The sequence below is a fragment of the Lipotes vexillifer genome, unplaced genomic scaffold (genome assembly GCF_000442215.2).
Source record: "Lipotes vexillifer unplaced genomic scaffold, Lipotes_vexillifer_v1.1 scaffold942, whole genome shotgun sequence".
Classification (NCBI taxonomy): Eukaryota; Metazoa; Chordata; class Mammalia; order Artiodactyla; family Lipotidae; genus Lipotes; species Lipotes vexillifer.
This window is the reverse complement of record NW_006798282.1, coordinates 405,557-420,751: the sequence shown is the minus strand read 5'-3', so window position 1 is coordinate 420,751 and position 15,195 is coordinate 405,557. Positions and strand designations below refer to the sequence as shown.

At 46.9% G+C, this 15,195-nt stretch overlaps 2 protein-coding genes across 2 annotated transcripts; both read right to left on the bottom strand.

The window, feature by feature from the left end:
• Window positions 1-311: 311 nt before the first annotated feature.
• LOC103081662 (C-C chemokine receptor type 5) lies at window positions 312-3,271 on the bottom strand. The gene is made up of 2 exons (XM_007470245.1): window positions 3,159-3,271; window positions 312-1,621 (listed from the first exon to the last, which is right to left on the bottom strand). The coding sequence occupies exon 2, from the start codon at window positions 1,608-1,610 to the stop codon at window positions 552-554; it is 1,059 nt and encodes a 352-aa protein (XP_007470307.1). The 5' UTR covers window positions 1,611-1,621; window positions 3,159-3,271; the 3' UTR covers window positions 312-551.
• On the bottom strand, window positions 2,272-14,020 carry LOC103089757 (C-C chemokine receptor type 2). The gene is given in 5 exon segments (XM_007470276.1): window positions 2,272-2,324; window positions 11,376-11,451; window positions 11,453-11,499; window positions 11,502-11,518; window positions 13,041-14,020. Coding segments are annotated over 5 exon segments (1,173 nt in total).
• Between the last annotated feature and the right edge of the window lie 1,175 nt (window positions 14,021-15,195).

Sequence of the window (15,195 nt, the reverse complement as noted above, 5' to 3'; positions counted from 1 at the left end):
CTCCGCGAAGAAGCCTTCCCAGCTCTCAGCAGGCCACAGGGCTCTCCCCTGGTGTGAATGTCTATGGAACTTCTTAACCACACCTTGGAGGGGAGATCCCACATCGAAGTTGTCATTTCTTAACTGATCACAGGCATGTCTTTTCTCCCCATGGCAAGAGAAAGATCTATTTTAAGCACATTTGCAACCTAGATGTTGCCCTACACCGGTAAGAAACTATACAATACTTTGCTCAGTTCATTTTGTTATTCCCGTTCAGGTAACCAAACTCAGGAATTAGCAATTCTCTGAGGATTTTTTTTTTTTTTTATATTGAACTTTTGCAGTGAAGGGAGTTTGCCAATAAATTGATGTATGTGGAGGGGAGGTGAGAAGGTTGCTATTTCATCACGGGTTTTGATTTGGCTCTCTAGAACTGATGAGCTTGAAATGTCTAATATACTTAGAGCTGATGCCAAATAAATGGATGAAACTTAAACACTCTATGACAGTAACTTCCTCTTTAAAAGAACCGCTCCCGCCCCTAGTCTGCATATAAAAACTGAGTCAGGTCACAAGCCAACAGAGATCTCCTGCTCCCCCGTGGATCGTGTGAAAACGGAGCTCGTTCGCTTTGGAGCGTCTCCCTGGAAGACTGGACAGCCTTTGCAGAAGCATCTGGCAACGTGCTTTCGGAAGAACTGTAAGAGATAGCTTCGGAACTTCTCCCCGACGAAGGCGTAGATGATGGGGTTGATGCAGCAGTGTGTCATCCCCAGGGTCTCTGTCACCTGCATGGCTTGGTCCAGCCTATTAGAGTCACTGCAGTTATTCAGGCCAAAGAATTCCTGGAAGGTGCTCAGGAGAAGGACGATGTTGTAGGGAGCCCAGAAGAGAAAGTAGACCAGCATGACGGCGAAGATGAGCCTCACGGCCTTGTGCCTCTTCTTCTCGTTGCGACACCGAAGCAGGGTTTTTAGGATTCCCGAGTAGCAGACGATCATGACAAGCAGTGGCAGCACCAGGCCCAAGATGACTATCTTTAAAGTTTGGAGATTCTTCCAGAAATGATACTGACTGGATGGAAAATGAGGGCTGCATGTATAACGAGAACCCTCTTTCTGGGATTTGGTAAAGATGATTCCTGGGAGAGAGGTGAACACAGCCACCACCCAGGTGACCCCACTTGTCACCACCCCAAAGGTGACTGTCCTGGCTTTCAAAGCAAACACAGCATGGACGATAGCCAGGTACCTATCGATTGTCAAGAGGATGATGAAGAAGATTCCAGAGAAAAAGCCAATGAAATAGAAGCCTGTGAAAAACTGGCACATTATATCTCCAAAGACCCACTGGTCTGCAGCATAGTGAGCCCAGAACGGGATGGTGATGATGAAAAGCAGGTCAGAGACGGCCAAGTTGAGCAGGTAGATGTCAGTCATGCTCTTCAGCTTTTTGCAGTTGATCAGGATGAGGACGACCAGAATGTTACCCACAAAACCAAAGATGAACACCAGCGAGTAGAGCAGGGGCAGGAGCTGGGCTGCAGTTTGTCTCACATTGACTTTTTGGCAGGGCTCTGACATCCCATAATCAATGTCGTAGAGGGGACTTGATGTTTGATAATCCATTTTGCTCGACTCTGTGAATAAAGAAGAGATCTTTTATAAAGTCCTAGAATGTCCTTAACAGTCCGTCATGAATGCAAGCTATCTTAAACACCAGTAGATTTTAAAAGTTGATACATAGATTTCTACGTTTAACTGAAGTCCCTTTTTTGGTCAGACAGTGAACTTCTGTAGTAAGGGATGTTTGTTGCCTGCTTCTCTGCTTACTAGATGGAGAGTATCATCTCACCAAATAAAATCTGATGTTGCATAGCCATGTGGAGTGAATGCAGCTGTGATAACAATGTCCAGAAACTGGGTCAGGCACCGTCCGACACTGTTTACAATCTATTCTGAAGCTGCCATTCCCAGGAGTTAGCTTACACAAGCATGATTACGAGCGTGCTGGTGGTAACGAACAGTTCCCCAGGGCGCTCTGCCTGCCAAACATTGTTCCAAGCTTCACTTCCATTCATTCAGTTAATCCTCAAGGTGACCCAGTGAGGCGGGTCAGGTTATTGTCCCCATTTTGCAAATAAGGGCCTCAGAGCACAGAGAGGTTGAGTAACTTCGCCAAAGACACACAGTGAGGAGGCAACTAGTTTTGAATGCAGGCAGCCTGTACTCTTATCCGTCGTGGTCCCCTATCTTTCACTCTTTGGTGAGAGAACTAAAAACAGGACTGTCAGCCTGGCGCCTCAGTGTAGTCAAAATGAAACAGGCTGATGCCCGAGTCCCCTGAGAAGGTCATAGGAACCAGCAGCCAGTTGCGAAATCCGGACTGCCATTCTCACATTTTCTCTGAAGTTTGTGTTTGTAGTTTCTGAGCTGCTATGATTAAGAGCTCCCACACATACGTAAGAAATGGCCAAGTGGACAGTGTTTCAGCTCCCATCATACATCCTGGGTTAGCTCAGTCCCTTCACAACCCACTGACTTGCCTGGTCTATTTAAGTTCCACTGCTTGATTGAGAGTTTTCCCTAATTAGTCCTTGTGAGTCTCAAACTCCTGGTACCTCAGATTAGGCAGCTGAGAGAAGCACACAGAAAATCTCACCTTTAAATTCTGAGCCAGAAAAAGTATCATACACTGAATATGCTGTGAAACTTCATTTGATATTTGTAACTTGTTATTAATTTGGACAATTTTCAGGCTTCCTTCTTTTCTTGGCCAAAAAAAAAAGAAGACTTAGATGCAACTTCTGGTTAGGCGTCTGTTCAGAGGGCATCCTGATGAGGAGGTTTTAGTTCTCCTTACCAGAAGATCATCTGTCAAGGTTTGGGCCAATAATCGTCATCTCTCTGAAAAATCTTTCTTATGAAAGGTGAGGGCTTTTTAAAATAGTATTGCTCCCTTTAAAGTCTTTCATTCATAATCATGTTTTGTATCTTTGATGTTATCACAGTCTGAAACCATTCTGAATTCTAACTTTTTCCTTAAAGATAATATTTTAAGATAGTTCAGCGAGCACCTGGTGTTTTTCTAATGTCTTCCATGGTTTCCTGCAAAGGCTTTTACTCATCACACAAGCTGAGCTAAGTAATAGGCAAAGTGGCTGAGAGGTGACTTACCGAGAGAGATTCTCGCAGGGGGACAGATGTCTTAGTTCCTCTGACCAGTTGAGCTGTGCAGATCAAACATACAGACAGCATAAAAGTAGGAAATGCAGTTTCTTCTGAATTGGGGGTGGAGTTTTAATGAATAAGTATGTGGCAGTGCAGAAAATCATCAGAGAACCGTCCTTTTTTCTAAAAAGAAGAAAAATTGAGCTTGAAATAGACTAGAAAATAGATAGCTGGTCTGAAAGCTTATTCATGGGCTTCCCTGATTACACAGTTTCTTTTTGGTTCTCAGTTCATCCAACCACACAGTCTGTTAGAAAACAGAAAGAATTGAAGGGAAAACAGAAAGAATTGAAGGGTAATAGAACTAGAAGAACATTCATGTCCATCTAGTCAAAAGCCCACATTTTACTGAAAGAAACTGCTGTCCCAAGAAGCAAATGATTAGGAGGGCTTAAGACCGCAGGGCTTATCAATGGGGAGGCTCAAAGGGAGAGATTCTGACCCCCTTGCCATTTGTCTTCCATGAAAGCCAGCTGAAACCAACTTTGAAGTGAAGGGAACATCTCACCTTAACCCCGTGCTCCCCTTTATCTGCCCTCCCCTCACCCTCCTTGCCTGCCACGACTCACACACATACGTTCACCACCTGCACATACGTTCCCTCTGCAAACTAAAATAACTGGTTGCTTAAGGGTTTTTACTATACCTTTACCTGTGAGCTAAACATGTTGCCCATCTTTCTCCAGATCAAGCATCTTGGGAGCATGTCATCATGAATTTTCACTCTCCCTATCCACTGTTTTGCAGCCCTCCAAGCCAGCAGGCATTTGTGAGTGCCTGTATTCTGCCAGGGATGTAGGCAGCAGAGTTCCTCACTCCAGGGATACAGTCTATCTGGAATTTCTGTGAGAATTTTTCAACACGAAACAGGCAACAAATGGCAGAAGAATAGGGTCAAGTTCAAGATTCTATTTCAACGTTATACGCAGTCACCCCAGGCTTCCTTGGTGGTTGGTTACTTATCTATAAAGCTTAATTGTAGACCGCAAAACCAAGAACATAGTGGAGAGCCAGCGCCACAGAATAAGAAGCACTGGCTTGTGATCTGAGGAGACCCCAAACCTGTGGAAGTGGCCTCTACAGTCAGGTTGCCTGAGCTCGAAGCCTCGCCCTACCCTCAGCTTTCTTATCTGTGGAGTGGGCTGAATAATGGTAGTTGCTTCATGGGTTTGTTGGGAGGATTACATGAGGCATCCATGTCCAGAATTTAGCACATAATATACACTCAATAAACATCAGACTCTTGGTTACTCATTCAGTGATCCTTTCTTTCTTAGAGAGATTTATTATATAAAATTCTAAAAAAATTGGTTCCCTGTGGGGTCCTTGTCTAGAGCATATTTGTATCAGCCAAATAGAAGCTGAAAGGGAGAAGCTAATGGCTGGTGCCATTAGGGATATGACTGCTGGGAAAAGCCAGGAAAGCACAGAAGGACCCAGCAACTGGTAATCACAACCAGGACAGTGAGTTATGAAGAAGATGTTCAAGTTCATACAAGAGGCAGCAATTGAGAACTGGACTCTAGTCTTGAGGCTGGACTTAACACCCAGCTTCACTCTTTACTACTTGATTTGTACAAGTTACTGAAACTCTCCAGGCCTTAGTTTTCTTACCTGTAAAATGGGGGGGAAAAAGCCCCAAACACAAACCTACTCGACAGATCTGTGGTTGAGATCAAACGACAGAACGAGTTGTAGAGTCTTTTGTAGGTACCGGCTCTCTGTGGGCTAGTTAAGCAGCGACGTACAAAGTACGCTTGAGAAGGCGTTCACAAAATGTGTAGCAAATAAATTAATACAGAATTTCACAGGAAATGGGGAATATAGTTTTGGCTGGTTGAAGAGAAGCCTTATGTTCACTGGTAATACACTGGGTAGAACTCTCAGATGCTGCCAGACAAATGTTGCTTTTCTGTGTGTGGCATTGGTTGCTTTGTATTGTATTGGTACTTCACCATGTGGAGCTGGGGCTTTGCCCTGCGTTCTGTGGGTCTTGTCACCAGGGTGGCTGTGGAGTTGAGGGCACGCTCACCCCCAGAGGGCAGGGTGGAGTAGTGGAGCAGGCTCGAAGTTGCCCATACTGTGCTGCTGGCTCGCTGCGTGCCCTTGGCAAGGCTCTTCCCCTCTCTGAGCTTCTGTTTCCCCATTCTGTGAAATGATGTGCTAGACTTGGGGGCCCCAAGGGACCTCTCCCCTTAAATACAAAATGACTCCATGGCCAAGTTGGTTTGGAAAATAACACATTTGGGCAATACAGGGTGAGGATTCACAGGCTGAAACAAGGAAGCACAGCTTAGCAGTGTGCGTGACCCCCTTTTAGGGGGACATTCAGGTCACCTCTTGGGGTAGGGGTTCATCCCAGGGATGCACAAGGAAGGGAGGACCCATGGGAACGTCTTCAGCATTTAATCAATGAAACATTCCTCTGGATACAATAGCGACAGTAAACCAGCAGTTTATCGTGCTGTGACTTAGTTTTGCCATCTCCGCTTCTTTTTTTACCTTGGCCCTCCCAGTTTCCCAGTTTGCAGGGCTCTGGTTCTGTTATGTATGGCCTTCAGACTCTCCATGAGAAACGATCTTCTGGCTGGTTTGCTACTCTGGGCTTGATGCCCAGCCCTCCTTGTGGGGTGCAGGCCAGGCTTCCAGTAGCTGCTCCACTTTGTTTTGTTTTTTTTTGTTTTTTGTTTTTTTGTGATACGCGGGCCTCTCACTGTTGTGGCCTCTCCCGTTGCGGAGCACAGGCTCTGGACGCGCAGGCTCAGTGGCGATGGCTCACGGGCCCAGCCGCTCCTCGGCATGTGGGATCTTCCCGGACCGGGGCATGAACCCGCGTCCCCTGCATCGGCAGGCGGACTCTCAACCACTGCGCCACCAGGGAAGCCCTAGCTGCTCCACTTTGAGTCATTACACCCAAGTTCCGAGGGCTGCTTCTCTCTCTGGACTCAGAGCTTCATCCACAAGATGGGGAGGACATTGAATTTCTCCCTTGGGTTCAAAGGGCCAACTGCATGAGCTCAATGAGCTGAAAGCCTGACACACAGCAGCTCACACGAACAGACGGGGGCTCATGCTGACTCTAGGTCAATGTCAACAGTGAGACGGACTGAAAAAATAGCAAATGAATCTTTTAGTTTTTAAAACAGGTGTCTAACTCTAAAACCAACACATGCTCATTGTATAAAGTTAGGAAAAACAGAAAAATAGAAAGTACGGAAAAAATTAGACATTCTCACAATCTCAAAACAGTCCCTCTTAACACATGATGTGTTTTAATCCACACCTTTTCCCATGCATACCTTCTGATTAATTGTTCTCACACACATTCCAGTTCTTTATGCTGCTTTTTTTTTTTGGCTAAAGATTACAGTATAGGCATGTCCTTATGTTATTAAAAATTCTTTATAAATGCAGCTCTTTGTTATTTTTATTGAGGTATAACTTAAGTGCAGCAAAGCGCACTAGACCTAGGTGTACATCTTGGTGAAGTTTTGATACGCATACACCCTGTAGCCAGATGATAGGGAGTAGCCTTGTCACCCCAGAAAGTGCCCTTGTACCCCACCCAGAGGCAGGGGCCACTCTGACTTCTGTGCATGGGTTAGATGTGCCTCTTCTTTAACTTCATATAAATGGCATCACAGACTCTGTCCTCTTTCTGGTTTCTTTCATTCAACAGAATGCAGTAACTATATGTGACAGAGCTCTGTTAATAGGCGGTTGAGCCCTTTCCCTGGTTCACTCACATGGACAGCATGTTTTGAGTGTTGCTGTCAGTGCTCTGGTATCTCCACCAAGGAGGAAGCTCCCAGTGTCCCCAAAGCCCCCTTCACCAGGAGAGCCAGAGAATCCCCACGGTCCTCAAAGAAGTAGGAAGAATCCCTCCCCACCCCCAACCAGTGTTACATTTTGCACTCATGTGCCTCAGCAGTGATGCTGGGGTCCCATGACTCCCAGTGCCCCTTCACCTTCTACCCCAGACACCCTTTGTGGCGAGCGGGGCTGGGAGGCCACCATGCTGTTCTCTCCACTCCCACTGTGTCTGTTCGCTAGACCCTTCCCAGTATGACCCCTTTTTCCAGACCGTGCACCACGTCCCCCTCACCCTGTGCAAATCATCAAACCCAGTAGACACTTACAGGCTGTCCACCTCATCACTTTATTAGGTATGTCCAGACCTGGTGGAAACCCCTTAACTCTCCTGGGAAGTCTGCTCTATGCATTTTGGGTATTTCTTTCAGATCACTGCCCAGACATGGCGCTGATGTAACCTTATGTGCGGTGACAGAAGTCTAAGATGCTGATTAAGGTGTATACTAGACCCTCTGTGGTCTTCAGTGGGTCAGGTCATACCTGCAGCTATGTGTTCGGCTCTCTACATAACAGGACTATGGGACTTTTCCTGTTGTCCCAGAGCTGGCAACTATGTATGGCCTGAGGCTGAGGGCAAAGAGGTGTTAAGTACACAGAAGTTCTACAAAAAAACCACTGACACCTAGGATCACACACCTCCCCCAGGGCTTACTCAGAGTAACAGAATCAGCCCTGTGCCCCTAGTCACCATGATGACCCTTCTCACCCCATCCTGTGTAAGGAGACAAGTTTGGGCAGGAAAGGCTTATAGAAGTGGGTGGGGTTGATGGGAAGGAGGGTGGGGTTCCTCTCCCCAAAGCCAAAGGAGGGGCCTCTGAAAGAACCATGTGAGGAATGGGGGCTTGCGGGAAGCGGAGGCCAGTGCCTCATTCCTGGGTGGGGCATCCACTGGGCAGCAAACCAGCTGAGCAGGGAAGAGGAGATTGGAGACAGGTGATGGTGGAGATGGTGTGGCCGTGAGGCAGCAAGGATAGATATCCCAAGGATGTCGAGTTATAAACATGGTGCTAGACGGGTGGCGTCTGGAGAAATTTCCAATCTCAGTCACTCACCACACCCAGGGCCAGCCTTCCCCTGAATTCATGCGCTGCCTTGTAGAGGTCAGCTCACCAGCCCAGACACCTCTTCGCTCGTGTTGAGTTTCCTCTTGGCAGCCGTTGGTGGCCTTTGCTGCTGGCTAGTCTTACCTGAGGCCATTTCAGTTTGTCAGGGAAATTTTAAATTTTTTTTTTTTTTTTTAATATTTATTTGGTTGCGTCAGGTCTTAGTTGCAGCAGGTGGGCTCCTTAGTTGCAGCTCGAGGGCTCTTTAGTTGTGGCTCGCGGGCTCCTTAGTTGGGCATGCAAACTCTTAGTTGTGGCATGCATGTGGGATCTAGTCCCCGGACCAGGGATCGAACCCAGGCCCCCTGCCTTGGGAGCGCGGTGTCTTAACCACTGTGCCACCAGGGAATTCCCAGGGAAATTTTAATAATGAGAAAAAGTGAAAGTGGAAAGATAGGGTCTTGATGGCTTACTCCCAGGAGACTGCAGGGCGTCTCTGAAAAAGTGCTCCAACTGCCCCAGTTGCCACAGATCGAAGTGGATGGCATGGGGTGGAGCCCCAGTGTGTGTGTGTGTGTGTGTGTGTGTGTGTGTGTGTGTGTCAAGCCCCAGTTCCACCAAAAGTCTTAAGATACCCATCCCCTGGAATGATCATCTTTCCTGACATTTGCTTAACTCAGCCCACTTCGAACGTTCTCCCTAGAATAAAGAAGACTTGAGGTTTCTTCCACTTCTAGATATGGAGATGGTTGGCAACTTTCAAGTGGCAGTTTCTTTGGTGGCAATAAAATCCTACTGTAGCTATTGTAACTGTGATGCACGACTGTCACCAGGTTAGTCACCTTCTCCTCGGGGCTCTCAACAAACTACACGTGTACCTCTGTTTCTGTGCTTTGCACAGTGCATTGTGATTATTATACTCTGTTATACTCTGTTCTCCCCCGCGCCTCCCCATCAGCCATCCCTGGACTAGGAGGTCTAAGGGCACGGGAATAACATATCCGTCGTTATAAACCCGCGCCAGCCTGGCACACGGTAGATCCTCAGGTGTGCTTGTCACAGTGAATCCCATGATGGAAAAACACATAGACACTTTTCCAAATTTTACCTCTGAGGGCACCAGCTGCCTTATGCATCCGTTACCTTTTCTGCTTCTTAGCAGGCAACCCCCACGAGTCAGGGGCGTACCACAGCGAACATGGACCTCTTACTCCTGTGACGTAGGGCCGCTCTGTGGCCGGGGCCCTGGCTCTGCTCTCTGCGTCTTCCCGCTCACTCACCAGGCACCTGGGCTGAACCTGTGTTCTGGGACGGGCCTTCCTGTGGCTGAGCAGGGAGAACCAGAGGCTCCACCCAGTCTCTTGACACTGTCAGTTCTGCTCACCTTCTGTTGGCAGAGCCGGCTGTGGCTTGGGGGTGGGGGTCCCTCTTGTAGGGCGGGCTGCAAGTCACATGGCAAGGACTAGCATGTGTAATGACAGGGGGAAGGGAGTGAAAAGCTGTGAACCATAAGACAGTCTGTCACACCACAGCATAACAAAGCAGGCAGCTTAAAGACTTTTTTATTGTGGTAGGAATACAGTATGAGATTTACCCTTTTAACAGATCTGTAAGTGTACAGTACAGTATTGTAGGCACACTGTTGTAAAACATATTTAGAACTTATTCATCCTGTATAACTGAAATTCTATGCATATTGATAAATGGATAAAGAAAATATGGTCAGTCCATCTAAGGAATCTTATTTCACCTTAAGAAAGAGGGAAATCCTGCAATATGCAACAACATGGATGTACCTGGAGGACAAGATGCTAAGTGAAATAAGTCAATCACAGAAAGATAAGAACTGCATAATTCCACTTATATGAGGAATCTAAAATCATCAAGCTCATAGATGGAAAGAATAGAATGGTGATTGTCAGAGTTTGGGGAGAAGGACAGGGCAGTTGGCAATCAGACAGTTTTTCTTTTAAAACAATATAGTTAGAGTATTGATTCATTTTCCAAGTCATAGTTGTTGTTTTTTTTTTTTTTTTTTTTTTTCCTGGCCGCGGGCTTCTCACCGCCGTGGCCTCTCCCGTTGCGGAGCACAGGCTCCGGACGCGCAGGCTCAGTTGCCATGGCTCACGGGCCCAGCCGCTCTGCGGCACGCGTGATCCTCCCGGAACGGGGCACGAACCCGTGTCCCCTGCATCGGCAGGCGGACCCCCAACCACTGCGCCACCAGGGAAGCCCCAAGTCATAGTTTTTTAAAACAATATTTATGTTTCATCATCATCAAAACAAAATTTAATGCATTCATTAGGATAATGTAAATATCTGCAGGTGAAGCACCCCCCCCCTCCCTTGCAACATACACATATCTTTCTGAAACCTTCTTTAGCCATGAAGCCAGAAAGTAAAACCATAGTAACTTCCAGCTCCCCAGTTGCCAGGTTCCAGGAGCCTTGTGTTTCTTGCCTGCACCAGATAGGAAATGCACTAACGTATATTTGTATTCTTAGCTCAGCCAAGATGAAAATCTTTGCTTATTTAAGTGAGCTTCTCCAATTCCTCTCCTTTACAAATAGGATTTAAAAGCTTTGATTAGGAGTCAGCTTGAGTTAGTTCCCACCAGCCAAAGAGGGGACCATTTGAGCATCAATAAGGACACTGGCAAGGCATGAAGCATTCAAATAGGATTAAATCCACGACTTCCTAACAAGGCAAAAGAGATTTTTGGTAGCAAGTCAGAGAGAATAAAGACAGTTGAGATGACAGTTGTGGAGTGTGTGCTGTGATCCGACTGAGATTATTTAGATGCTACATCACTGTAAGCTAGTAAATCCACAGATCAGAGACCTCCAACTCCCTAATCAACATTTATTTATGAACCGGTGGTCTCCCAAACATACCACATGCTCCACCAACACCAGAATTGTCTCTATGACTAATACAGTATTTTCAGGCATGGCATAATAATAACTCTTAAAATGATACTTTACCACAATTGCAAGTTGCAGTTTTCAGCTTTAATTTTTACTTTACATTAAAAAAAAATGTGTGTGTGTGTATATCTGAACTCTTTGCCTGTATGCAAAAATGAGGTGCTGGAAGGTAATTCGGAGGACATTTTTTTCCACCCTATCTAGTGTCTTCCTCATCTAGGCCTGCCCTGCCTGGTAGTAGACCCTGAGGTTACAGGCCGATGTTTGATTTCCAAGACAGGCCCCTTCTCTGCTCTGAGCACACACCCCAGTATCCTCACCGATTGTCTTCCCTCTCCAGGGCCCAACAGGGGGTTCTTGTTGCACAGTTTCCTTCACATTCTCCCCAAAGGTACTCTCCTGGACCTCTACAAACCGGCTTTTGGAGTAGGGTAATCCTCCAGGCAGAGTTATGTGATAAAGGCTGCAGGGGGGCAGGTGGGCAGCGGCAGCAGGAAAGCAGGAAGAGCCACAAGGAAACAGACAGCATCAGATCCAGAGACACGAGGCCTATTAAGTGTTCTGACGCATCCTTCCTGGCTGCTGCTCTTAGCTGATTCTGGAAACATTCCTGCACATCCTGCTGCAAGCTTGCCCCTCCACTCCTGATGGAGGAACTCACTAGTGCCTACCCGTTTCTCATAATCACGACCTCCAATCCTCCTGTTTCCAAGCGAGGGCTTTTATTTTTTTCATCTCATTAAGGATTATGCATATTTTTTATAGACAAACACTTTAGTAAATTTTTTTAAAAGATTTATTTATTCATTTTATATTTTATTATTGCTGCGTTGGGTCTTTGTTGCTGCACACGGGCTTTCTCTAGTTGTGGCGAGTGGGGGCTACTCTTCGTTGCAGTGTGTGGACTTCACATCGTGGTGGCTTCTCTTGTTGCAGAGCACGGGCTCTAGGCGCGCGGGCTTCAGTAGTTGTGGCTCGTGGGCTCTAGAGCGCAGGCTAAGTAGTTGTGGCGCACGGGCTTAGTTGCTCCGCGGCATGTGGGATCTTCCCAGACCAGGGCTTGAACCCGTGTCCCCTGCATTGGCAGGCGGTTTCTTAACCACTGCGCCACCAGGGAAGTCCTTTAGTAAATTTTTGTATAGGGGAATGAGGCCTAAGAAGCATATGAACAGTGGGGCAAGATACTGAATAGATTTCAAATGTAGGGTGCGTGGTTGTCATAGCTAAACCATGATAAAGCAGAAATGTGTCATGCATTTAGCAGAAGGGGGATCATGGACCCAGCCAAAGCTTCTAGAAAGTTCTTACAGTTCCTAAGCTCTCCATGAGCTGCGGAAGCCTCCAAAGTTAAATACAGTAGGAGGTGGCGCTAAGGGAGAGCGAAGCCCTTACCTGCATCCTCATCCAGGCTCAGCCTTGTTGACACTTCCTCCTCCTCCTCCTTGATCCTGACCCCACTCCCCCTTGTTCCATTCACCTGTGCCTGTCTCGTTCTCTTCCTCACCTCCAGCTGATTAAAGACATTGATAGAATCAGAGAGTGAGCAAAGTGGTGACGAGGGGGGAAAGAGCAAAAGCACAAGGCAAAGTGGCATTTTCCAGGAACTGCGATGAGCTCGTTGGAGAGTCCAGGTCTCTGCCCACAGTTGTTCTGGAATATTCCCTGAGCACATGTTGGCTCTACAAGGAATGACACAAGTCTGTCTTGGTTCATACAACCCTGAGGTTCCTGGGCACTTGCTTTAGGGACTTAGAGTCCTTTATTCTTCAACAAACCGTGGAGGCTTATCATGGTATATAGATTTCTGTCTCCCTTTGAAAATAACAAGCAAACTGCTACTCCTTTACAAAACAGCCGAGACTTCCTGCTCCCCAGTGGGAGGGGTATATGTTGAACTCACTCCATCTCCTGTCTCCCCGTAGAAAACTGGGCATTGTTTGCAGAGGTGTTTGGCAACGTGCTTTCGGAAAAACACAGAGAGATACCTTCTGAACTTCTCCCCGACGAAGGCATAGATGATGGGGTTGATGCAGCAGTGCGTCAGCCCCAGGGTCTCAGTCACCTGCATTGCTTGGTCCAGCTGACTGCTGTTCTTACAGTTACTCAAGCCAAAGAATTCCTGGAAGGTGCTCAGGAGAAGGACGATGTTGTAGGGAGCCCAGAAGAGAAAGTAGACCAGCATGATCACGAAGATGAGCCTCACGGCCTTGTGCCTCTTCTTCTCGTTGCGACACCGAAGCAGGGTTTTTAGGATTCCCGAGTAGCAGACGATCATGACAAGCAGTGGCAGCACCAGGCCCAAGACGCTTCTCATTATTGTATGGAAATTCTTCCATCCTAGTGGAAAATAAGGGGCGCAGGCATAACCAGAATGCTCTTCTTGGGATTTGATAAAGATGATTCCTGGGAGAGAGGCAAACACAGCCACCACCCAGGTGACCCCACTTGTCACCACCCCAAAGGTGACCGTCCTGGCTTTTAAAGCAAACACAGCATGGACGATAGCCAGGTACCTATCGATTGTCAAGAGGATGATGAAGAAGATTCCACCAAAATAACCAATGTGATACAGCCCTGTGAAAAATTTACACATCACGTTCCCAAAGACCCACTGGTCTGCAGCATAGTGAGCCCAGAACGGGATGGTGAGGAGGAACAGCAGGTCAGCGACGGCCAAGTTGAGCAGGTAGATGTCAGTCATGCTTTTCAGCTTTTTGCAGTTGATCAGGATGAGGACGACCAGCAAGTTGCCCACAAAACCGAAGATGAACACCAGCGAGTAGAGCGGGGGCAGGAGCCGGGCTTCAATTTGTCCCACAGTGGTCTTTTGGCAGGGCTCACTGTAATCATAGTCATAACTGGTGGTGGGTTCTTCATCGTTCCCCTTGATATTTGTTGTAAACAGAGAATGAGATGTGGAAAGCACATTGTGGCTGAACTGGGGAAACGTATCATTGCCATCCATCTTCCTTTGTCCTGTAAACAAGAGGACTAGATGATGACATACAACACAACGGCTGCAATCCCCAATCTTACCAAGGTGCCTGCTCCACTTAAGCAACGTCCTAGGCTTTGTCTTTGCTTTACAGCCATCTCCTTGAAACCGTGTGTGCTAGTTCATCACTTCCCCTTTTTCCTGGTTGCAGACACCAGTCATGTCCGCACAGCCATTTCCCAGCACGCCTGGCCTTCCCAGAGACCCTGACTCTCGTGATAAGGCTGACCATATTGGACACTTGCTTTCTCTAGCTCCTCTGCAGTGGCACAAGGCCTGTGACCCATTCCTGGATGATAGTATTTAAGGGGACTCCGCTGGGGTCTCCTGGGGATGCTCATAATGAGCCACTATGATTTGCATTTTCTGTTACCTGCCACCCAGAGTGTTCTGATATCTCTCTCAACTTTCTGTCTCCATCAGAAAACTTCTCTTGCCAGGGTTGCAATGACAACCCAATTTTTAAACACGCTGGCTTTCAGTTTCGTTTTCATCAAGCATTTGATCCTTCTGCTGACTTCTTCCATTTAAAACTTTTGGCTTGGGAATTCCCTGGCTGTCCAGTGGTTAGGACTCCATGGTTTCACTGTTGAGGGCGTGGGTTCGATCCCTGGTCAGGGAGCTAAGATCAAAATATCTTGATATTACAGTGAATATCAAGGCCAAAAAAAAAAAGTTAAAAAACAAACAAACAAAAAAACTTTTGGCTTCCAGGAGAAAAAGTGGCTCACCCCTGCTTTTTCATTTTCTTTGTTGGTGTCTCTTTCGTCTGCCCACACTGTAAGAGTCCCAGGCACCATCCTTGGCTCCCACTTCTTTACCATTTACCCCTTTACCCTTGCTCCAAAGTTCTTCCTGAATTGTGTTGTCTAATCTCAAGGTTCTAAGTTTCCTGTAGGCTAATGCTTCCCAAAGCTCTGCCTTCCAGTCCCACCTCAGAGTTGAATTTTCCATTGCCGACTGCGTATCTCCCCATGGATTTATTCATTTAACCAATATTTATTGAGCACCTGCCAGGAGCCATACTCTATTTTAGGCACTGGAGATACAGCAGAGAGCAAAGTGGGTATCATATAGCTTACCTCAAATTCAGCCCACCCCAAACTGAACACCCCTGGAAAGTTGCTTCAACTTGTAGATTCCTT

Bases quoted from the DNA above. Each gene is read 5' to 3' on its own strand.
- LOC103081662 (XM_007470245.1), bottom strand. From the start codon at position 1,610: ATGGATTATCAAACATCAAGTCCCCTCTACGACATTGATTATGGGATG.